The sequence below is a fragment of the Crinia signifera genome, chromosome 6 (assembly GCF_055691185.1).
Source record: "Crinia signifera chromosome 6, ASM5569118v1, whole genome shotgun sequence".
Classification (NCBI taxonomy): domain Eukaryota; kingdom Metazoa; phylum Chordata; class Amphibia; order Anura; family Myobatrachidae; genus Crinia; species Crinia signifera.
Genome location: NC_139222.1, coordinates 150,015,351 through 150,041,197, shown reverse-complemented (window position 1 = coordinate 150,041,197; position 25,847 = coordinate 150,015,351). Strand labels below are relative to the sequence as shown.

Sequence of the window (25,847 nt, the reverse complement as noted above, 5' to 3'; positions counted from 1 at the left end):
TCCTTTGACTGGAATGGTAATTGTTTGACATGAGGCATTGGTGATGTATCAGGATAAAATTGTACAGCAAAATAAATGGTTTCTGCATAATGTTTCCATTACATTATCCCAGCTTTCTATATTGCTGCCATCCACAATCTGTTCAGCCAAGGACCACAACCTATGTAGTCCTTGGCATCTCTACCAAGTCAACCCCATGTTGTCTGGACTGAATGATGAGCAAGCAAAGTCAATCAACTGTTACTTGTTCTGAACTAAAAAGGAAAATGTATCTCTCTGTGTATATGCAGTTTAAGGTAGTGTCCGATTGATGCTGTGTAGATTAAGTGTGGAAGGTTTGTGATATGAGTTGGCCCCAAATAAATTGTAACTTCTATTGTGCCTCTCGTCTGCGTATGTCGATCGACTCAACCAGGAAATTTCTAGAATGTTTGCAATAAGCATAATTGTTTTGTCCTAATTTGTAAAGAGCTAAATTGGTTTGTCAAAAATATTGGTAGCGGAGCCATATTGCACTTATAAGGCAAATATGCTAATAGGGCCTACACACGGGGCAATTTCAGGGCATTTTCTAAGCAATCTGACTTAATTTGACTAGATCCCTTAGAAAATGTCCGTACATTGCTCAGTGTGCACTGCAGGGACCATAGCGATGGCGGTGAGCGTCTCCGCGCATCGCTATTGCCCAGTGATAAAGATCCAGCATGCTGGATAAATCTAGTTAGATCGACAGTCAGGAACAGTGTCTCACCCTAGAACCCCACAGGGGCTTAGTACATCTGCACCTGTGAGGTAAATGCATGAAGCAGTGGTAAGAGAGTATAAGTGAGCCAGTGGAGAAGTTGCCCATGACAACCAATCAGCTCTGAAGTAACATTCATGGGGGTCGATTCTAATGAAAATGATTTGAATAGTGCCAGGAGAGAGCTCCCGGTGCTATTCCAATCACAGTCCTGCTACGGCCAACTAGTAGATTTCTGCTTGCGCCCGTCCTGGAGTGTGAGCAAAATTCCGCAGAGGGGGTTTAGAGCATATAGAAATGCAGTAAAAACCCTAATAACGGGGCTTTTACCACATTTTCAGATTAGTGTATCCTGCCATTAGTCTTTTATTTAAAAATCCTGTCCCTGCTTCTTTAGAAAACGTTTCTAAACATATAAAGTGAGACACCAGAGTCTGTCCGTTAAAATGTTTGTAAAATGCACATTCCTAGCTCATAGCACAACCTTCAGATATATTGGAATTCTTCCCAGGGTCTCTTTGATTTGTCTTCTGGTTGGAGAGCAGCCTGAAGTTTGGGAGAGAGGAGAGGAAATTGTGCTATTTGTGGCTTTTTAATTTATTTATTTTCAATCCTTCTTGACATGTATAATGAGGCACATCATGTATAGATGCATTACAGTTTTTGGGCAGTATTTGACCTAACCAATTGTGACAAGAAATCATATACACTGGAAATAGATGAAGTCTGGGTCTTTACTTTATAGCAGGTAAACTACACACCAGGTTAACAGCTCAGCAAACAAGGTTACAGCATCACAGGGGTTTCCACAGATTTCACAGTCAGTGTACATTCCAAAGCACCTAACCTAATATTACATTACTGGCCTATCACCCAGCTGCTTTTTGGCATTGGGAGCCATGACCTCCTGCCTGGACACACACATAACAGGAAGCCACAGGTGCTTCTAATCAGCCAAACTTTGATCACCTCAGTTTAGGAAACTTGGACTGGATCTAATTTTCCTGCTGCTGCTCTAAAACCTGGACTGGATCTTCCACATTACCCTCATGTGGAAATATGCTGTCCCTGCCACACAATCTATTTCCATATATTATTTAATCTTTTTTTATTTTATATTTTCATAACCATAAATGCCAAGGGGTCATGTCAAAGTGTCCATACATCAACAGGTGTAATCATCTGACCTGGCTAGAACACAGATCCGCTGACAGAATGTAGCAATTACAGTATCTGGCATTGATGATCGATGATCCATAAGAGGATGGGATATTGAAGCATGTTAAAAATGCCCTCTCCTCCCCCCCAACCCCTATTTCTGTAAATTGTCTTCCATGAAATCTTGCCTGCAGCATATATGGGATAGGATACTCCGCACAGCAAGGGGGAACGGAGACATCCTTGTTCCATCTGGTTTTTGTGGCTTTAGTTAAGCGAATAGTGTATTGGAGATTTTCTCTCACTATTCCTATAGCTAGTAGGTTATCAATGTGACCTTTCAAAAATCTCAAGATGGATCATAATTCTCTTATACAAGTTTTGAAAAAAAATTTTTAGCCTACATTTGGAAAGCTATTAGTACAAAGGTCCCCGTTTCCTGATGCGTTCATGAGAGTCTGCAATGTGCCGATGGCCAGGAAGTGGTTACGTTAATGAAAACAGGAAGAGCCTTCAAGAAATGTACAGATTGATTTAAGAATAATTACGCAACTCAACTGATAAATCCTATAGAAGCAGTAGTTTTTCTGTCCAGCCACATGGGGATGAACCTTTAATCTGTTAAATACATCCCTGTTACATGAGGGAATTGACCCTGCCAATAGATCTGGATTTTGCTGGGAATATGATGGAAAGTTTGTTTCTTGGCATCTGGTCTTTCTTAGACAGCGGCCGGCGGCTGCCTGCACACTAGGACTCCAGCCGAGTCCTTGTTTCAAGACAGATTTTTGGCTGTGACATGACTGGAGTATTTCTCTGCAGGCGGTTGACCACTCTGCCAGGATAGAAATAAAACGCAACTGCTTGTGCCTTACAAGTCTGTAAACAGATTTTAATATAACTTTAGTAAATAGCAGAAATGTGTAACTGGTTTCTGAAGTCATCTAGGCTCATCCAGTTTTAACTACATATGCAGACTGTGTTCTAATTTTGTCATTGCCATAATTTTTACTGCAGACAATCCAAGATAGCATGTCCGTGCTGTACTAGCCTGTTGATCCATTTGCTGTAAAATTATACAAATAGGATGAGCAAATGTCAATGGAGTAAGGGTAGTAACCCTTTGAATGCCAAGTGAATTTGGCAAAATAGTTGTGAACATTGCCCAAGCAAACATTTTTACTCAACATAATGGCCTGTCATGTTTACCTTTTTTATATAGGAAAAATAATATTTTTTTGATACAACATTTTAGATTTGATTTTATATAACAAATGTGAGCGCCGCTGGCATTTCTAGTGGATATTTCGAACTTCTCCCACAGTGATGTTGGCACTCAAAGGGTTAATATTACAAAAGGAGACCATGATGTAGTATCCGTTTGCTGATGCACGCTGATATTTATTCCTGACGTGTTTCAGATCGCCGTCGCTCAAGCTTTAACAAGCAATTCTGTAACCGGATCTGTAAATTGGTGGCCAGTGATGATCCATCTGAGAATCGTGTAAATTTATCATGATCGTTTTGATGGAATATGTTTACTGTTCCCCCAACCCATCTGTTGTGAGGTTTGGGGAATTTGGAGCAGTTTTTCACTTATCTTTGGTAACCATTAAGCTGCCCATACACGGAGCCGTTTGCCGGCATCCGTTCTGTACTATGCGATGCGCGCTCCCGCGCATCACATAGTACGGTACAAAAAGTATGTGCTGCACATACTTTTTGTACTAGGTACACATCGTATCGGATCGCAGTGCATGCACTAGGGATGCGATCCGATCCGATGTGTACTGTTTAAGTCCCAAACGGATCCGTTAAACGGACCATGTATGGGCAGCTTTAAGCCTTAAATACAATCTTTAAGGGCTCATACAGTACACCAGCAATCACAAATTCTGTGATTTGTGTCCATCAATTTTAAGATACACCAATTCACCGATGTGCTTCAATACATTAGATATTTTCATTGATTTTCAGATAAAGGTTTCAGATAAAGCTCACTGTAACAATACGGAGGGGAACAGGGGTCACATGTGATCCATCACAAGTTAAAGAACCGCATGTAAAGGTCCCGCACCCGTTATGGGCTGGATCGCATCACATGCTTTTTGCATAAGATTTGCGTGCAATGTGATCAGAGGCAGTACAAAAAGTATGTGCAGCACATACTTTTTGTACTGTGCGATGCCCGCGGAAGCATGCATTGCATCACACGGTGCCATCGCACCGTGTGTGGGCACCTTTAGGTGTAAATTCACACAGTGTCACTTTTCAAAGTTATTCTGCAGTTTCTTCCGTTGGATTTAAAATGTCATTGATATTCAAAATTGCCTACTCTTCCAGAAAAGTGCAAGATGTACACAAACTTCGGAAAGAACACCAATTGCAACATTCATCACAAAGCCTCTATTTTGTTGTGTACTCCTTGTAACTAACATGGCTGCGCCCTCCTGGCACCCAGAAAGTTTACAAATATGTATTAAATACAAAACCAGGTGTGTTTTTTGTATCTAGACTTGTTCCTTTGCAATCTTATGGTGCCCTTACACTAGTAGTGTTCATTCTAGCACCCGCCATCTTTGAAAACCCATGCAGTTCTGGTCCCTGCCTGGGATGTCGCTGTCTGCTGTGGTGTTTCTAGCGCAGGTCTGGTTTGCATATCAGTGGTGATATACAGACCACACTGTGGGGCAGATTTATTAAGCTCATTGAAGTGATAAAGTGTCTGGTTTTTATCACCGGCCAATCAGCTCCTAACTGTGAAGTTGCAGGCTTGGTTTGAAAAATGACAGGTAGAGCTGATTGGCCAGTGATAAAAACCAGACACTTTATCACTTCACCAAGCTTAATAAATCTACCCCACAGCTAGAAGCACTACAGCAGACAGCGACACCCCAGGCAGGGAAGAGGAACTGCATGGGGTTTCAAAGATGGCAAGTGCTAGAATGAACACTACACTAGGCGATGAATTTGGTCTGTTTTCATGTGATTACGGCAATTTAATCGCATTAAATGCATCCAAATCACATGTGATTGGCAGCAGATCTAAGGTGTTGCGTGGTCCCGAGCACGTTGCACCTCCGGCAGATGCAATCTATCGGATTGCATCTCAGCCGGGAAGGCTTGGCTGGAATCGCATGCGATATATTATATGCAAATGTAGTGCATACAATATATCTGAAGGTGGGTTTGCGTGTCTCAGAGGGCAGAAATCGCACAAGTGTGTGCCCAGCTTTAGAACTGCACCTGAATGTTTATTGAAATGACAAAGTGTACTGCATTAACAATACATTTACTCAAAGGTTATTTGACATGTACATAATACTGCAGTTTGCCTCCAACAAATAAAGATCAACCCTATAACTTAAAAAACTCCAGTACGCTTTGTATTAGTGTTCATTCTAGCACCCCCTATCTTTGAAAACCCATGCAGTTCCTCTTCCCTGCCTGGGGTGTCGCTGTCTGCTGTGGTGTTTCTAGCACAGGTCTGGTTTGCATATCAGTGCTGATATACAGACCTTACTGTGCTAGAAGCACTACAGCAGACAGTGACACCCCAGGCAGGGAAGAGGAGCTGCATTTGTTTTCAAAGATGGCGGGTGCTAGAATGAACACTATGTATAATATCTTCCGAACACAAGGTTGTCCCCTTACACCTGTGGAGAGCCGAATCCTTTCTAATACCATTCTTAGTAAAACACTGAGGGGCAGATTTTTTTAAGCTCGGTGAAGTGATAAAGTGTCTGGTTTTTATCATCTGCCAATCAGCTCCTTTACAGGAGTTACAGGCTTGGTTTGAAAAATGACAGGTAGGAGCTGATTATCCTGTGATAAAAACAGGCACTTTATCACTTCACCAACCTTAATAAATCTAACCCTGAGTTTCTTCTAAAGCCAGAGCTTTATCGTCATCCGGTCTCATATTTGCCATTACGTTCCTTTTGCCTGGAATTCATAAATAGACCACCTGAAGAGATTCACAGGCGGCTCTCTTCTATACCAGTGCCCACGCAAACAAATGTGCATAGCATGCTCATTTCATTTTTAATTTCATTAACCCCTTCCTGACAGAGCCAGTTTTTGCGTTCCTGACAGAGCCCTTTTTTTCAAATCTGACATGTCTCACTTAAGTGGGGATAACTTTTTTTTGCTTTTACTTATCCCAGTGATTTTGAGATTGTTTTTTCGTGACACATTGTACTTCAAATTAGTGGTAAATTTGGGTCGATACAGTCTGTGTTTTTTTGTGAAAAATACCAAAATATCGTGAAAAAATGGAAAATTTAGCGATTTGCAAAATGTTAAATTTTCTGCTTGTGAGACAAATAATCTTACCACTCAAAATAGTGAATAACTAACATAGACCATATGTCTACTTTATGTTGACATCATTATTTCAACTTCCTTTTAATTTTTTGGGACACTAGGAGGCTTACAATATGAATAGCAAATTCTCAAATTTTCAAGAAAATTTCAAACACTGATTTTTTTAGGGACCAGTTCAGTTCTGATGTGACTTTGAGGGACTTGTATGTGAGACACCCCCATAAATGATGCCATTTCAAAAACTGCACCCCTCACAGTATTCAAAACAGCATTTTGGAAGTTTGTTAACCCTTTAGGTGTTTCACAGGAATTAAAACAAAGTGTAGGTGAAATTTAAAAATTTCTTTTTTTTTGCAGATTTGCAATTTTAATACATTTTTCTAAGGAACACAGTACATTTTACTAGAGAAATGTGACTAAAAATTGATTCCCCCAATTCTTTTGTTTTCATAAATATCCTATATGTGGCCCTAGTGTGCACGGTGACCAAACCACAGGCTTCATAATAGAAGGAGCACCTACTTGATTTTGGAGCCTCCTTTTTATGAGATTATTTTTTAGGCACCATGTAGGTTTCAAGGCACCATAAGATGCTAAAAGTTAGGAACCCCCCCACAAGTGACCCCATTTTGCAAACTACACCCCTCAGGGAATTCATCTAGGGGTATAGTGTACATTTCAAACCCCCAGGGGTTTCACCAATTGTGGTACAACTGGGCAGTGAAAATGAAAAATTATTTTTTTTACACAAAAATGCAGTTCTGGCTCCAAATTTGTCATTTTCAGAAGGTATGAAGGAGACAAAGCACCCCAAAATCTGTGCCCCAATTTCTCCCGAGTACAGCAATGCCTCACATGTGACCAAAAAATACCAGTTGGGTGCATGGCAGGACTCAGAAGGGAAGGAGTGATTTTTGGATTTTGCAGCTCAGATTCTGGTGGAATTTTGGTGGGTGCTATGTCGCATTAGCAAGACCCCCCAAGCACCAATACAGTGGAACCCCCCCACAAGTCACCCCATTTTGCAAACTACACCCCTCAGGGAATTCATCTAGGGGTATAGTGTACATTTCAAACCCCCAGGGGTTTCACCAATTTTGATACAAGTGGGCAGTGAAAATGAAAAATTACATTTTTTTACACAAAAATGCAGTTCTGGCTCAAAATTTTTCATTTTCAGAAGGTATGAAGGAGAAAAAGCACCCCAAAATCTGTGCCCCAATTTCTCCCGAGTACGGCAATGCCTCACATGTGACCAAAAAATACCAGTTGGGTGCATGGCAGGACTCAGAAGGGAAGGAGTGATTTTTGGATTTTGCAGCACAGATTCTGGTGGAATGAATGGTGGGTGCTATGTTGCACCAATACAGTGGAACCCCCCCACAAGTCACCCCATTTTGCAAAGTACACCCCTCAGGGAATTCATCTAGGGGTATAGTGTACATTTCAAACCCCCAGGGGTTTCACCAATTTTGATACAAGTGGGCAGTGAAAATGAAAAATTACATTTTTTTACACAAAAATGCAGTTCTGGCTCAAAATTTTTCATTTTCAGAAGGTATGAAGGAGAAAAAGCACCCCAAAATATGTGCCCCAATTTCTCCCGAGTACGGAAATGCCTCACATGTGACCAAAAAATACCAGTTGGGTGCATGGCAGGACTCAGAACGGAAGGAGTGATTTTTGGATTTTGCGGCTCAGATTCTGGTGGAATTTTGGTGGGTGCTATGTCGCATTAGCAAGACCCCCCAAGCACCAATACAGTGGAACCCCCCCACAAGTCACCCCATTTTGAAAACTACACCCCTCAGGGAATTCATCTAGGGGTATAGTGTACATTTCAAACCCCCAGGGGTTTCACCAATTTTGATACAAGTGGGCAGTGAAAATGAAAAATTACATTTTTTACACAAAAATGCAGTTCTGGCTCGAAATTTTTCATTTTCAGAAGGTATGAAGGAGAAAAAGCACCCCAAAATCTGTGCCCCAATTTCTCCCGAGTACGGCAATGCCTCACATGTGACCAAAAAATACCAGTTGGGTGCATGGCAGGACTCAGAACGGAAGGAGTGATTTTTGGATTTTGCAGCTCAGATTCTGGTGGAATTTTGGTGGGTGCTATGTCGCATTAGCAAGACCCCCCAAGCACCAATACAGTGGAACCCCCCCACAAGTCACCCCATTTTGAAAACTACACCCCTCAGGGAATTCATCTAGGGGTATAGTGTACATTTCAAACCCCCAGGGGTTTCACCAATTTTGATACAAGTGGGCAGTGAAAATGAAAAATTACATTTTTTTACACAAAAATGCAGTTCTGGCTCAAAATTTTTCATTTTCAGAAGGTATGAAGGAGAAAAAGCACCCCAAAATCTGTGCCCCAATTTCTCCCGAGTACGGCAATGCCTCACATGTGACCAAAAAATACCAGTTGGGTGCATGGCAGGACTCAGAAGGGAAGGAGTGATTTTTGGATTTTGCAGCACAGATTCTGGTGGAATGAATGGTGGGTGCTATGTTGCACCAATACAGTGGAACCCCCCCACAAGTCACCCCATTTTGCAAAGTACACCCCTCAGGGAATTCATCTAGGGGTATAGTGTACATTTCAAACCCCCAGGGGTTTCACCAATTTTGATACAAGTGGGCAGTGAAAATGAAAAATTACATTTTTTTACACAAAAATGCAGTTCTGGCTCAAAATTTTTCATTTTCAGAAGGTATGAAGGAGAAAAAGCACCCCAAAATATGTGCCCCAATTTCTCCCGAGTACGGAAATGCCTCACATGTGACCAAAAAATACCAGTTGGGTGCATGGCAGGACTCAGAACGGAAGGAGTGATTTTTGGATTTTGCGGCTCAGATTCTGGTGGAATTTTGGTGGGTGCTATGTCGCATTAGCAAGACCCCCCAAGCACCAATACAGTGGAACCCCCCCACAAGTCACCCCATTTTGCAAAGTACACCCCTCAGGGAATTCATCTAGGGGTATAGTGTACATTTCAAACCCCCAGGGGTTTCACCAATTTTGATACAAGTGGGCAGTGAAAATGAAAAATTACATTTTTTTACACAAAAATGCAGTTCAGGCTCAAAATTTTTCATTTTCAGAAGGTATGAAGGAGACAAAGCACCCCAAAATCTGTGCCCCAATTTCTCCCGAGTACGGCAATGCCTCACATGTGACCAAAAAATACCAGTTGGGTGCATGGCAGGACTCAGAAGGGAAGGAGTGATTTTTGGATTTTGCAGCTCAGATTCTGGTGGAATTTTGGTGGGTGCTATGTTGCATTAGCAAGACCCCCCAAGCACCAATACAGTGGAACCCCCCCACAAGTGACCCCATTTTGCAAACTACACCCCTCAGGGAATTCATCTAGGGGTATAGTGTACATTTCAAACCCCCAGGGGTTTCACCAATTTTGATACAAGTGGGCAGTGAACATGAAAAATTACATTTTTTACACAAAATGCAGTTCTGGCTCAAAATTTTTCATTTTCAGAAGGTATGAAGGAGAAAAAGCACCCCAAAATCTGTGCCCCAATTTCTCCCGAGTACGGCAATGCCTCACATGTGACCAAAAAATACCAGTTGGGTGCATGGCAGGACTCAAAAGGGAAGGAGTGATTTTTGGATTTTGCAGCTCAGATTCTGGTGGAATTTTGGTGGGTGCTATGTCGCATTAGCAAGACCCCCCAAGCACCAATACAGTGGAACCCCCCCACAAGTGACCCCATTTTGCAAACTACACCCCTCAGGGAATTCATCTAGGGGTATAGTGTACATTTAAAACCCCCAGGGGTTTCACCAATTTTGATACAAGTGGGCAGTGAAAAAGAAAAATTACATTTTTTACACAAAAATGCAGTTCTGGCTCAAAATTTTTCATTTTCAGAAGGTATGAAGGAGAAAAAGCACCCCAAAATCTGTGCCCCAATTTCTCCCGAGTACGGCAATGCCTCACATGTGACCAAAAAATACCAGTTGGGTGCATGGCAGGACTCAGAAGGGAAGGAGTGATTTTTGGATTTTGCAGCACAGATTCTGGTGGAATGAATGGTGGGTGCTATGTTGCACCAATACAGTGGAACCCCCCCACAAGTCACCCCATTTTGCAAACTACACCCCTCAGGGAATTCATCTAGGGGTATAGTGTACATTTCAAACCCCCAGGGGTTTCACCAATTTTGATACAAGTGGGCAGTGAAAATGAAAAATTACATTTTTTTACACAAAAATGCAGTTCTGGCTCAAAATTTTTCATTTTCAGAAGGAATGAAGGAGACAAAGCACCCCAAAATCTGTGCCCCAATTTCTCCCGAGTACGGCAATGCCTCATGTGTGACCAAAAAGTGGCAGGACTCAGAAGGGAAGGAGTGATATTTGGATTTTGCAGCACAAATTCTGGTGGAATGATGGTGGGTGCTATGTCGCATTAGCAAGACCCCCAAAGCACCAATACAGTGGAACCCCCCCACAAGTGACCCCATTTTGCAAACTACACCCCTCAGGGAATTCATCTAGGGGTATAGTGTACATTTCAAACCCCCAGGGGTTTCACCAATTTTGATACAACTGGGCAGTGAACATGAAAAATTACATTTTTTTACACAAAAATGCAGTTCTGGCTCAAAATTTTTCATTTTCACAAGGAATGAAGGAGACAAAGCACCCCAAAATCTGTGCCCCCATTTCTCCAGAGTACGGCAATGCCTCACATGTGACCAAAAAATACCAGTTGGGTGCATGGCAGGACTCAGAAGGGAAGGAGTGATTTTTGGATTTTGCGGCTCAGATTCTGGTGGAATGAATGGTGGGTGCTATGTGGCATTAGCAAGACCCCCGAAGCACGGTGAAATTATGAACCTAATATTCCATAGATGTGTGGTATATTTTAAAACACTCCTTTATACATAGGCCGGGTTTGTCGGGGCAAGTGTCACACTGGAAAATAGTTTGCTTTCTTATTCCCTTTTTATAGCAAACTTTGCACCTTTTTTGTGTCCTGCCCTTTTTTCCAGTGGAGGGGATTTCATCAGGAAAATGCTGCCCTGGTACAATACGGGGGCCAGTACTAGAAGTACTGGGGCCCTCTGCCTGCTGATTCCCAAATATTAGGCCCTTTATGACTTCCTCTTGAAAGTGCATAAATGTCCCCCTCTGGCCGGTAGAACGGAATAGCACGTAAGCGTTATACAGTGCCATCTGGATGATATACACGGCCACCTTCTTGTACCAGATTTTTGTTTTCCGCAGGGCACTGTACGGCTTCAGTACCTGATCTGAAAGATCCACTCCGCCCATGTACCTATTGTAATCCAGGATACAATTAGGTTTTGAGGTGTGGGTACTGGTACCTCGTACAGGGACGGAGGTGGTACTGTCTCCGTGAATTGTTGTCAGTATAAGGACATCCCTCTTGTCCTTATATTTGACCAACAACATATTTTCGTTGCATATTCCCCTGCTTTCACCCCTTCTCATTACTTGGGCAATGTGCGTTTTTGGGAGGCCTCTTTGGTTCTTGCGCACAGTACCGCAAGCTGCTGTACCTCTTGAACCAAGGGCCTTAAACAGGGGGATGCTAGTGTAAAAGTTATCCACATAGAGGTGATAACCTTTATCCAGGAAGGGGTGCACTAAATCCCAGACAATTTTTCCACTAACACCTACGAGGGAGGGGGGGCATTCTGGCGGTTCAATTCTAGAATCCTTCCCTTCATAAACCCTAAACCTGTGGGTGTACCCTGAGGTGCTTTCACACAGTTTATACATTTTTATGCCATACCTTGCCCTCTTACTGGGAAGGTACTGGCGGAATTTAACCCTTCCTTTAAAATGTATAAGGGACTCGTCGATACAAATAAATTTTTCAGGGATGTACACCTCTTCAAATTTGGCACTGAAATGATCAATGACCGGCCTGACTTTGAATAGCCGGTCAAAGGTGGGATCATCTCTGGGTGGGCACTGTGCATTATCGGTGTAATGTATAAATTTAAGAATTGTCTCAAATCGAGTCCGGGTCATGGCCATACGGTAAAATGGAGTACTGTACAGAACATCTGTACTCCAATATTGCCTAATTTCTGGCTTTTTTACTATGCCCATATGAAACACCAGACCCCAAAACGTCATCATCTCTACTGCATCTACAGGGGTCCACCTAGCAAATGATGACGTGGGGTTTTGAGCAATAAACTGCTGGGCATATAAATTAGTTTGGTCCACCATTAAATTTACAAAATCATCAGAGAAAAATAATTTGAAAAAGTCAATTTCTCTGAGACCTGTGGAATCAAATTGGATTCCTGGCATGGCCAAAAACTCAGGAACCTGGGGCTCAAAATTGTCTGGTGGTGGGGTCCATACGATATCAATTGTTGGGGGGGGGGTCTCAGCTGCTCTACGGGGGCGTCTTTGAGGGGGTCCCTCATCATCAGAGGAGGAAGAGGAGCTTAAGGCGAATCCTTCAAATTCCCCGCTTGCATCACTGGCTGTGTCAGAGTCAGAAGCAAGCAGGGCATATGCCTCCTCCGCTGAATACATTCTTCTGGATGACTGTGATGACATTTGGGAGGACATTTGGGAGGACATTTGGGATGCCATTTTTATTTTTGTGTTACTGGTAGTGAAATGTTTCAACACGTGTATAGTGTAGGGGGGGGTACAAACTTTATTTCAACCCGGGGGATATGTAGTGTGTATGTAGTGCAGAAAAAAAAAAAATACTTTATACCAATAAAAAAAAAAAAAAAATGAAGGGGTTAAAAATAAAAAATTGAAGGGGTTAAAAAAAAAAAAAAGGTCCTGCGCCAAAAATTGAGCACAGATGTTGGTCAGTAACGTCTGTCACTGAACAGCGCTCAAAGGCAACAGGAATTTGATCAAAAAAAAAAAAAAAATAGATCAACCCTGTGCCGAAAAAGCTGATCAGTGATGTACGTCACTGATCAGCGCACAGTGGCCACAGGACACCCACAAAATCACAGTGTGTGTAAAAAAAAAATTAAAAAAAGACCCCACAGCACTCACAAAAAAAAAAAAAGGTGATCAGTGATGCGACACTGATTACCAGTGAGGTGCAGCAGGTGCACAACCTTTGGTGCAACTGACAGGTATATATAAAAAAAAAAAAAAACCTCTGCACCCCCAAAAAAGTTGCTGATCACCTCAGATATAGTGATCAGCACAAAAGGCGGGGGCAGCAGACACAAAATTTAGCACTCTCTGTCACTCTCTATCACTCTCTGTCACTATCTCTCACTATCTCTCACTATCTATCACTCTAGGACACTAAAAAACCTGCACCCCCAAAAAGGGGGGGTAGCAGACACAAAATATACACTCTCTATCACTCTCTGTCACTATCTCTCTCTATCTCTCTCTATCTCTCTCTATCTCTCACTATCTATCACTATCTATCACTATCTATCACTATCTATCACTCTATGACACTACAGCAGCAGCACTGACAGGTATATCTATATATAAAAAAAAACCTGCGCCCCCAAAAAGTTGCTGATCAGTTAATTTATACTGATCAGCACAAAAGGAGGGGGCAGCAGTCAGTTATATAAAAAATATATAGCACAATCTGTCACTATCTCTCTCTATCTCTCTCTCTCTATCTCTCTCTATCTCTCTATAACTATCACACTGCAGCAGCACAAAATATAGCACTCTGTCACTAGGCCTCTCTATCTATCTCTCTCTCTCTATCTCTCTCTATCTCTCTCTCTCTATCTATAACTATATCACACTGCAGCAGCACAAAATATAGCACTCTCTGACACTATCTCTCTCTCTATCTCTCTCTATCTCTCTCTATCTCTCTCTATCTCTCTCTATCTCTCTATCTCTCTCTATCTAGCTATTACACTGCAGCAGCACAATTTCACAGCACAGGAAGGCACAAGTAGCAACAGGATCCAGGAAGCATCCAGCACACTACTAGGCACAGATCAAGCAGTGATCAAGCAGCGATGAAGCAGTGATCAGGTAAGTATGGAGCAAGGTTCTGGTCAGTATATGGCGGCAGGTGGCACGGTGACCGCACTGCACGCTATTCCAGACCGGAATGGCGTCTGCAGTGCAGTCACCGTTAGTTTAAACCCCCCTCCATGGCTGTGATTGGTCCGTCGGTCCGACGAACCAATCACGGCCTTTGGGGGCGGGCGGGGTGAGGTGGGGTGACACCAGTGTCACCCTTACACCCCGCGGTGATTGGTGCTGTACTTTACAGCACCAATCACCTCCGATCCCGTGTCACCGGCGAACGTTATTCGCCGGTGACACAGGAAAACGCTGTAATTGGCTGTTCACACTGAACAGCCAATCACAGCGATCGCCGACGGGGGGGCGGCATCGCAGCCCCCCCGGGGCATGCACGGACATGTCTGCTGTCAGGGACAGCAGACATGTTGAAACTGTCACCGCGTCTATAGACGCGGTGACAGTTTAAATCCATGACGTACATTTACGCCATGTGTCGGGAAGTGCTTCCCGACCATGACGTAAATGTACGTCAAATGTCGGGAAGGGGTTAAAATAAAAAAGTTAAAATTTTATACTAAATTCACAATGACCTATTGTCCTGGACACACTGTGTATCCCACCATATAAATATATATACCCGTTTGAACGCACAAAGGGCCAGATGTATAAAGCTTCAAAAAGTGATACAATGGAGAGTGATAGACAGCCAGCTTCTAACTGCCATGTTACAGGCTGGATTTGAAAAATGACAGGTAGGAACTGATTGGCTGGTTCTCTACTTCATCATTTTTTTTTAAGCTTGATACATCTGGCCCAAAACCACATGGGGGGAAGATGCAGTTTTTCACTCGAGTTTTGATGTGTTCAGATAACAAAAAGCTGGAATGTTACGTTTGGGATATGCATCTTTGCAGAGATACTGGAGGGTTAAATCCACCCATACAAAAATAGAAGGGCTAAAAGTAAAAACTCCTTTAAACTATTCTGCCAGATGGCAGTTAAATACTTGACAATACTAAATGAACATCTAATCCCACATCTAAAACCAATGTATAATAATATTTTTACATATGGCATTCTTCACAAAGATTTTAATAAAGCCAGAATTATGTGTTCCAGTGTTTTTATTATTCACAAATTAAAGCAAGATCCAGATGATGTTCTGTATATTGTGCACAATTTCTACATTTTCTTTGGCAAACTTCATGCATCTTTATCGAAAAACAATCCCCATAAAGTATTTTGTGAAATAATATACCAGACCCATTAGGTTAATAATAATTTGCACGCGCAATTACAAAACGATATGTTGTTAAGAGCATGGGATAAAATGTTTGATACCTTGAAAAAACATGAAATTAAACTACTTCAACAGTCCTTTCTAGTGTTATTAATACAGCCTAATAAAAAGACTTAATTGCGTTATGCTACTGCAAGCATTTAAACTTTTGCCCTTTGGCTTTCTTTCCTTAATACTTACCTGTCAATCAGCGGAGAGACAGCCATTTTGTGAGCACAACCTATTCATATGAGCACACTTTCAGTTCACTAAGAGAGACATCCCTGTGACATGAGTCACATTGTGACTTTCCCACGATTACTCGTTTTATTTACTTCTCCATAATACCCACTCACTTCCAAGGTGTACAGTGTCTATATGCAGTAACCAATCACCAGTGTCATAACAGAGCGTATGTACTTATATTTACATTTTCTTATTTCAATAGCGTCTCCAAAAAAAAATATTTCTAATTTCGGGTGCTGGATGACTCTCCTGTCAGTCGGGATCCCAGCGTTCACAATGCCAATCCCGACTGTTCACCTGCCCGGCAAAAGCAATCCTGACCAACAGGGGCTATTCCCACCTGTGCCTCATATCGAACCTGGTAATTTCTTAATCCTCTAGTTTTACAAACCTGGCATAATGCCGGGGGTGACATCACTGGAAACGGATCCTGGGCCGGCGCTGTGAGATGAGAGCATCTCCCAGAGCTGGCTTTTCATTGCAGTGAATGGGTCCATTTACACTGCCCCACTACCTGTCTTTACACTGACACAGTCCCAGGTCCATGAGGCAAAAACCCGCGTTTTTGTGGCAATGTAAAAGGGGTATTACCCAACCTGTTACCTGTGATCTGAGCCCCTCAGACTGGCAGCAGCGGGCAGTGCCAAGCAGTGTATGTTCAGTGTGTACTACCTTAGAGAGTGTTATTCCAATTCTGCGGCGCAGTGAGAGTTCTGGCTGCTTTATTCTTAAACTGCAATTTAGATTTCAGTTTGAACACCCCTCACCCAAATCTTACTCTCTCTGCACACGTTACATCTGCCCCACCTGCAGTGCCACAAGGTTTTGTCCTTTAAAGAAGGAGTTTGCTTTTGCAAACCAACCAGAATCGTCCCCATAGTTTCATAGATCCACATGTTTCATGAGTGGCAGCCATTAGCGTTCGTTTAGCTTTTGATCATACAGAATTCAATTTGATCCTGGATAGACCAACTCAAGGCACCGCTGCAAGTGATCACTGCAAGTGATCACTGGAGTAAGTAAGGGACGATGAAGGGATAATGGGTGGGATGTTCTAAAATCCGCAGCGCCCCTCCGCCGCCCATCGCTGACATAATTATCGCATATGCTCTAACATATGCGATAATTATGGCAAAGGACAGCTCTTGTAATACATAGAAGGGAGAGCCATTAGACAATATTTCCAAGCAATAAATGTTTGTTTTGTTATTATAGGAGTTGAAGTGGGAAATAGTTAAATTTAAGCAAAAAATGTATACGTATTCTATCTTCATAAATCCATATAGGTGTTTTTAAAATATATGAAAATGAACTTATAGTTTGTTAAATTAATAGGTTTGTAATTGTCTTTTAAATTATGTATCTGATCTGTGTCTGTGGCTAATATTCTTTTCATACTGTGGGAGATTACTTCAGATTGTAAAAACCGCTGTTCACACTTTTACTTCAATTTTGACCAGAATCCAAGATGGTCATTTTTTTGTTGTTGTTCTGTTTATCTACTATTCTGTGCTGTATGGCTTTCTCCTATATGCATTTTACACACATTTGTTATAAACTTTATCCCTTTTTTGTGTCAAAAGCACCTAAATGATCGATAAGCAGGTTTTAAAATAGAAAAGAGAATTACTGCATTTTTAAGGGGGATATTCAATCTCCCGGCGCCATTCCCGACGGGGGGAATTGAGGCGGAGCCCTTTTCAATGCTGTCTTCCTTGCCAGCATCGATCAGGGATCTCGGCAGAACGTGCCCGACTTAACAAGCAGTCAGGCATGTTCTGCCAAGAGCAGCCGGGAATTCAATCCCCGGCCGCAGCTCGCCCATTCCCGGCCGCTTCTCGCACCCATGCCCCCTTCTCGGCGCTTGGCAGGCAGGACATTGACTCCCACCTGAAAAATCTCAGTCGAGCAGACCAAGAACGGGACAGGTTCACGGCTGTCGGCCCAGCCCGACAGTTGTGACCCTACAATACCCCCCTTAAACTGGGAAAATGTTGTCTTAGTTGGTTTTTGGTATACAGTACTTGACCTACAGTGCTTTTGCAGATTTAAACATTTGGTACTTAGCTGAGCCACTTTGAAATCTAGGCAAAGGTAATGCAATGCGTCTTGTTGTTCCACTTGTGTTTAAACTTCCTAGACTAGGATCGATTTATGCCCCTGGGGTGTCAAAACAGCCACACAACACAACTACGTGTGCTCATGAGAGGTGCAGCAAGAATCTTGACTTTACACCTTGTTGTAGATGCACAGAAGCTGCAAAAAGCACTAGTTGACAGGAAAAACGCTTCAGATAATTTCAACAATGGATTACAGTAATGTGTATTGCAGGCAGGCATATTACTGTTACTTGTCAGTGCTGTTGATAAAGACATAAAAACTAAAGGCTGCTGTTCAGATGGCATTTGTTTGTAGACCCTGAGTGAACTCTTTGTTAATAATTAATCATATAGTAAACACTGCAGTTTGTCTATGTAGTAGCAAAATAAGCTCTAGGTGCATACTACCTAGGTTACTGTCCCTGGCAGGTGGCACAGGTGTGCTGGGAAATCAGGGTGTAGCAGAGAGAATGACATGTAGCATCTGTCTGATTGTAAATGTCTGTTGCTGAGAACATCCAGAACAGATGTTCAGATTTATTATGGACATTTTTTGTATTTCAGTCGTTAGAATATGGCTGTCAATATTTTATATTCTAAAATCAAATCATTAGGAGTGTAGGGTGGAAGGTTTTCTTGTGTGACATTTGAATGAGCTCTTATAATGTAACACATGAAAATAATGGGTACTTGTTTCCTAGCACGGCGCCCACTACTCTATTTGCGTAGAGGGCTATTCAGGGTAAGGAAATTGCATTGCATCACATTGCATGCCTATCTTATTAATGTATTCATTGACTTAGCCCATTAAAAAGATAGGATGCGATAAAAAAAATCACATCGCTCGCAATGAAATTTTCTAGCGCATCGTAAGTCAGTGAATACATGTAAAAGATAGGATGCCTCCCCTTCACTATCCACGCCACCCCCAAGCGTGGCGAGCGGCGGCGGAACATGCCCTCCGACTTCTTCATTACCCCACTATCCATGTCGGCGTGGAGTTGATTTTATATAGTGTGGTGAGTGCAGCGAGCCACCAAGCCCAAAGCGTGGTGAGCGCACGAGGAATCCATGTAAAGTAATCTGTGTCCCCTCGCGGGGAACACTGCGCTCGCCACGCTTCGGGCTTGGTGGCTCGCTGCACTCGCCACACTACAGTATATAAGATCAACTCCACGCCGACGTGGATAGTAGGGTAATGAAAAAGTTGGAGGACGCGTTCCGCCGCCCCTCGCGGGGCTCTCCACGCTTCGGGGTAGCGTGGATATTGGGGGGGGGGGGGGGGTGCGGTAGACATATAACAAAAAAAAAACAAAAAACACATCGCATACAATGAGATTTCCTTACGGTGCCATACGTAGAAAATCTGGACGCCGTGCTAGGAAAAAAGTACCAAATAATGTATCCGTCATAACAATGAGCCTGATTCAGAGGTGGGTGCAGTTGCTTTCACAACTGTGTATTTGGTTGGACCAGATATGGGAAAATCTGCTACACTTCATTAATCGGGCCCAGTATTATGGAACCTGGAATTTTGTGCATGGTTTCTATTTTCCTTAGACCTCCCTATCTGCAAAAAATATTTTAATGTAAAACACTGTTTCCGGACATGAAATATTTATTTGTCATTTATTTTACACAGTTTGTGGACATTTATTGCACACTACATTGAAAGCATTTTAACAACTTCACTAAATTAAATTGATATGTGTTGCATTAGTCTATAATGAAAGAAAGCAGTTTTTGGCTTAAGGCCCCCATACACTATGCGATTTTGGGACGATTTCATCCGATTTCGGCACTTTGGGCCGATAACCGGATGAAATCGCCCCAAAATCGCAGGTGTGTGATATATGATCCGATCCGATGCGCGGTCCCGTGCGCATCGGACCGGATCTGAGAGGTCGGACTGTCAGCACATAAGATCATCCGACCTCCCTGTATGCTATGCATATGCCTGCCCACCTGACAGGCATATGCATGCAGACACCGGGGGAGCACGGCGGGCAGACAGCCAATCACAGAACGGCCTGTCATTTGACAGGTATTTAAAAAATCTAATAGCCGCCACTGTGCGTCCCGTAGCGGCAGCGCTGCTATTTGTGATCACAGCATGCCTGGCCAGGTCAGCATCACTCGCCGCACCCGGCGGGAACTCGTTTGAGAGCCGCCGCCCGCCCCTACTACTGCCGCTGCCCGCCCCACTGCTCCTCACCGCCCTGCAGCTCCCCATTTGTTTTACATGTGATAAATCGCAAGCGATTTATCACATGTAAAAACTGGCTCATCAAGTGCCAAATTGTATGTGAGCCTCCCGGGGAGCTGCCGGGCGGCTCACAGGAGAATTGGGTCCGACTTGTCCTAAGGACAAGTCGGCCTAATGTATGGGGGCCTTTACAGTCTCCTAGGTAATACTGAGTCCCTGTTGCTTGCTTTGCAAAGTATCCTTGTGATGATGTATGTTGTTATAGAACAGTCAGCAGCACCCCGCTATGCGTTACTCATGTTTTCAAAGCTAGTGAGTTAGTGTCGGAAGACTGTGTGTTTTTCCATGATAGATTGTGACCTGATTGATCTGTGTATTTTAAGGACTTAATCACTAGAAACATTACTCCTAAGCCATTAAAACAGTACTGAGAGGTGAATTGTTAATGCCTAATGCCGGAAAAGTTACTAACAATTGACCATTTTCCTTTTGACTAAAGCTACGGATTTAACAAATTGCAGGACTGAAGCTGGTTGGCGAGAGATAGATACAAGTGTTAATTGTCTACTGCTGTTTGCCAGCTCCGTTGCTGTTATTGATTACTCATTGTCAGTGAGGTTGGATATATTCCATAGATGACAACAAAAAGAGCCATCTTCAGCCAAATTGTGATTTGGAGGCTATATCCATCTTTGACAAGTTATATAACGCACGTATTAGTCCTTTACCTGAAACACTGCCCCTCGCCCCCTACACACACACACACACACACACACTATGGATCAATAAGTCGACAGGGACTGAAGGTCGACAGTGTCTTTAGGTCCACCGGCGGTAGGTCGACGCAGGTTTTTAAAACATTTTTGGAGACGTCTAGTTCTAGACACTAAGTGTACGGCGGCCCCTCGCTTTGGGCGCTATTTTATTCTTCCTCCATGCCCTAGTGCAGTGATGGCTAACCTTGACACTCCAGCGGTTTTTGGACTACACATCCCAGCATGCTCTGCTATAGGTTTGCTATTTGGCCATGTTAAAACTGATGCAGGGCATGCTGGAATGTGTAGTTTAACAACAGCTGGAGTGTCAAGGTTAGCCATCACTGCCCTAGTTAATGGTAGGGCATGAAATAGCGCCTGTTCTGGAACCAAAGTGGGGAAAAAATAAAAAACCGGCGTCGACCTTCTGCATTGTCGACCTTCCCGTCGGTCGACCTTCAGTCCCTGTCGACCTTTCTTGGGCCGACCTAACGACCGTATTCCCACACACACTCACACACTTTCTATCTTCAGATGACGTTAATGGGAATATAAAACAATTTGGTACAAAAATTAAATAGATCTACCATACAGTACTTTTTTTTTTTTTTCAAATTCCGCCACCGCTGTTGACCTCCTGCCGCCCGTTAGCTCTCCTTCACAGAGCTAAACTACCCAGACGGAGGACACTAGCAGTCCCTTCCGACCCCCTCTCCCTCAACCCAATGCTGCCAAAAGAGCTCCCTCCACCCCCCACCGGCAGATTGCATTCAAGCAATCGCATGTGGTTAAAAACCACGTGATCACTCCTGCAATTTGATAGATATTGGGTGAAATGTAATAGGATGAGAGATTCAGAAAGTGAGAGATTTGGTAAGAAATCTCCAGTTTTTTTAAAGTGGCAATCATTGACACCGCAAAATCACACTGGTTTTGCTGTGTCAATGATTGCCACTTTAAAAAAAACTGGAGATTTCTTACCAAATCTCTCACTTTCTGAATCTCTCATCCTATTACATTTCACCCATTATGTGCAGCACATACTATATATAGATGTGACTTTCGATGGCGGGCCTGCGCATCACGTCGCATGGTCCTTAAAATGTGCATACAATCATTTGATTTATCGAACTGATGTGGTCGAAATCGAATGATTGTCTGCAATATCTCATATATGTATGGGCTACGTAATAGTGATCAAACCCTTATCTTACATTCCATTTACGTAATAAATAAATACGTTTCTTATCTAGCGCAGCATATTCCGCTGCGCTTTACAGTAGGAGACAGTGATACAACAAACTGGTTATTTACAGTCAAAGGTATGAGGGCCCTGCTTGCAAGCTTACACTCTTTTACTTCCTATAAGCTGCTGAAACACACATTTGTAAGTTATTTTAGTATTAATTCACTTACATTTTAGATTAAAAACCTTATGTAAGTATGGCTTTTTATGTGTCTCGCTTTTAGATTCTAAATAAAACATTAGTGATCTTATGAAACATATTTATCATTAATATTACTACTACAGGTCGAGTATCCCGTATCCGAATATCCGTTATCCGAATTATTCCGAAAACCATACATTCCAGAAAGTGAAAAAAAAATTTTTTGTTGCTAAAAACTCACTGGGGACATCTGTAACATCACTACTGGGGACATGATATGTAACTGGCACTATATATGTGCAAGACAATGATTGCTTGGCATTCAAATTCAAATCTGAGATAGTACACATTTTGTTCCACATTTTGAAACCTTGTTTTTTGAACAAATAAAATATATTTGTGTGTATTTTATGTGGTAATAAAATATATTTGTGTGTATATTATGTGTTTATACAGCATAAATGCAAGATACTTCAAAATACATCATTGAAATATTAAAATATTCCGAAATACGGAATAATCCGTTATCCAAAATTCTCCTGGTCCCGAGCATTTTGGATACGGGATACTCAACCTGTATATGAATGCTGCCCCCATGCATTTTTAGTGTAGCTGTTGGCATTAGCAGACAATTTGGCCACACAAGCATGTGTGCTTTTGCTTATGCAAAATAGCATGTAGAAGTCGTCAGTACATCACGTCCGAGAGATGACCCCACACACATCACTGGCAGTTCTTGTTGCTTCACGTTTAATATGATACTGGATAACTTTGTTTTGGAGCAACATGTAGTAAAATGTTATTTGCATTGTCTATGTCTTAGCATGTCCCAGCCTTAACTTGCTCCTCATCAGGCGCTGACCTCCGACAGATACCTCTAACTTACAGCCCCATCACCTGAAATGTCTAAATTACTGAGCTAGACACCATATTGTTTTTAGCACTTTTGATGAAGCTAATTGACTGAATATATATTTTAATTGAATCTCCACAAAGGAGCTTTTGCTTTTTTTTTTTTCTTAACTTAACTGCTGCAAAAGGTATTTATAGCATGGAAGATTGTTTCATCGCTGCAACCCTTAAGCCCCCTGAAAGTCCTGTTTTTAAGCATATAACTATTGAGTACAAGTGAATGGTACTTAAGCATGGAAATCTTTGAAACCTGCCCTGTTCGGTAGTATTGATCACTACCTTCCCTAGGTCTCTCTTCATAAAATGCTTCTTTTAAGACCTTCAGTAGGAAAGCTATGGTTATAGAACTGGTGGTGAAATAGTTTGTGTTGTAACAATCTTTTGTAAATTACATTTTATTAGTATTCAAATGAATGACAAGCAGTGTCCAGGCCCATGACCTAAAAAGGATACCTTAATTATTTTGTACATTTTTCTTTTCTTCTTCTTGCAGCTCAGACTGGGTGGAGATTATCGAGCCACGCTCTCATGAGCGGATGTACGTAAACTTGGCGACTGGGGAATGTGGCTGGGATCCTCCGCCAGATGTCAATGTGCGCCAGTCTGATGAGAACCAGTGGTGGGAGCTGTATGATCAACAAAGTGGCCGCTTCTACTACTACAATGCCCTGAGTCGCCAGACTGTATGGCACCGCCCACAGCAATGCGACATTGTACCTCTGGCCAAATTACAAGCTGTGAAACGTGCCTCCCAGCCCAGCCTCACCTCACGTGCCAGTCAAGAGCGGATCTTTCAAAGGGGCAGCACAAGCAGTGAGGGGGCAAACTCTCCTATTGAGATCCTGATGCTGCAAGATTCAGAGTATGGAAAGGATGGCTCTAAAAGAAGGGGAGACAGTATGGATAGCAGGAAAGACTCTGGAAGGTGAGCCATGAAGGGTGCCGTCACCATTTTGGTGCCATATGTTAATTCATATTTTCAAAGTATGCTTTTAATGTAAGACTTTCATTGCTAATAAAGTCTAACAGGAGTGTACTCTAAATAAACCAGGTGCATTATTGTGCAAATAATCAGTTGATCTATTAGTTCAGTGGTTCTCCAACTTAATCCTCAGGACCCCACACCATTCACATTCACCTAGCAGGTGCACTCATTACTCATTGACACATTTGAAAAGATCCACAGGTGGTTCACTTTTGATTCTGTGAGGAGACCCGCAAAACATGCACTGGGTGGGTTCCTGAGGACCAAGTTTGAGAACCTGTGTATTATTATGTGTATATAGTCACTTGTCAAAAATAGAAGTGTTAATAATTTATTTTTTTGCAAATAACAGAATGCAAAGTGAATGAACAGAAGACAAATCAAATCAATATTTGGTGTGACCACCCTTTGATTTCAAAATAGCATCAATACTTCAGGCACATTTGCACAAAGTCAGGGATTTAGCAGAATTATTATTCTGGTGTACAGTATGATTAACCAATCATGCCAAACAGGTGTCGGTACTTGTGAGTTATCCGGGCTGCCGATTTTGTCCTTAAGTTTGGTTAACTTAAGGACACCCGACCGACGCGATGCCCACGATTTAGCTCCAAATCGGGGGCATCGCGTCGGTCGTGGCCGTTATAAGGGGCCGCGACGCGATGCCCCCGATTTCCCATAGACAGTAATGTTAAAAGACACGATATCGGGGGCATCGCGTCGGTCGTGACCGTTATAAGGGGCCGCGACGCGATGCCCACGATTTCCCATAGACAGTAATGTTAAAAGACGCGATGGACCCGATTTCCCATAGACAGCAATGTTAAAATAAAATTACAATGTGAAATTGGGCAATATGTTTTTAAAAAAAATGTTTCATGCCCCCCACCACCGTTAACGCCACCCCGCTATTGACGCCAACCCGAAGCGTGGCGAGCGCAGCGAGCCCGCGAGGGGCGGCGGTACGCGTCCTCCGACCTTTTCATGCCCTACTATCCACTAGGGCGTGGAGTGAGAATAGAATAGTGTGGCGAGCGCAGCGAGCCACCGAGCCCGAAGCGTGGCGAGGGGACGCGGACACCTTCACAGGTATCCGCGTGTCCTTGCGGGCTTCACAGGTGTCCGCGTCCCCTCGCGGGGCTCGCTGCGCTCGCCACGCTTCGGGCTCGGTGGCTCGCTGCGCTCGCCACACTATTCTATTCTCACTCCACGCCCTAGTGGATAGTAGGGCATGAAAAGGTCGGAGGACGCGTACCGCCGCCCCTCGCGGGCTCGCTGCGCTCGCCACGCTTCGGGTTGGCGTCAATAGCGGGGTGGCGTTAACAGTGGTGGGGGGCCATGAAACATTTATTTTAAAAACATATTGGCCAATTTCACATTGTAATTTTATTTTAACATTGCTGTCTATGGGAAATCGGGTCCATCGCGTCTTTTAACATTACTGTCCATGGGAAATCGTGTAGGAAATCGGGTCCATCGCGTCTTTTAACATTACTGTCTATGGGAAATCGTGGGCATCGCGTCGCGGCTCCTTATAACGGCCACGACCGACGCGATGCCCCCGATTTCGGGCGCGATGAAAAAATCGGCAGCCCGGATAACGCACAAGTACCCAGGTGTCCTTTTTGTTGGAAAAAGATTGCTTTGCTTTCCTGTTGAGTTTACTCTATGACTGGGTACACACACTTAAATATATCTGCAGATAAATTAATCTGCAGATCTATTTCTTGAAGGATCGGGCAGCGTGTTCTC

At 42.9% G+C, this 25,847-nt stretch overlaps 1 protein-coding gene across 2 annotated transcripts in view; it reads left to right on the top strand.

Moving 5' to 3' along the window:
• The window catches only part of LOC146008394 (rho GTPase-activating protein 39-like), a 110,278-nt gene that overhangs the window by 20,881 nt on the left and 63,550 nt on the right, over positions 1-25,847 (top strand). For both annotated transcript variants that reach the window (XM_083147618.1, XM_083147619.1), the window contains one exon: positions 23,604-24,035. In XM_083147618.1, the coding sequence (XP_083003744.1) occupies positions 23,604-24,035 (432 nt within the window). The remainder of the gene's footprint in view (positions 1-23,603; positions 24,036-25,847) is intronic.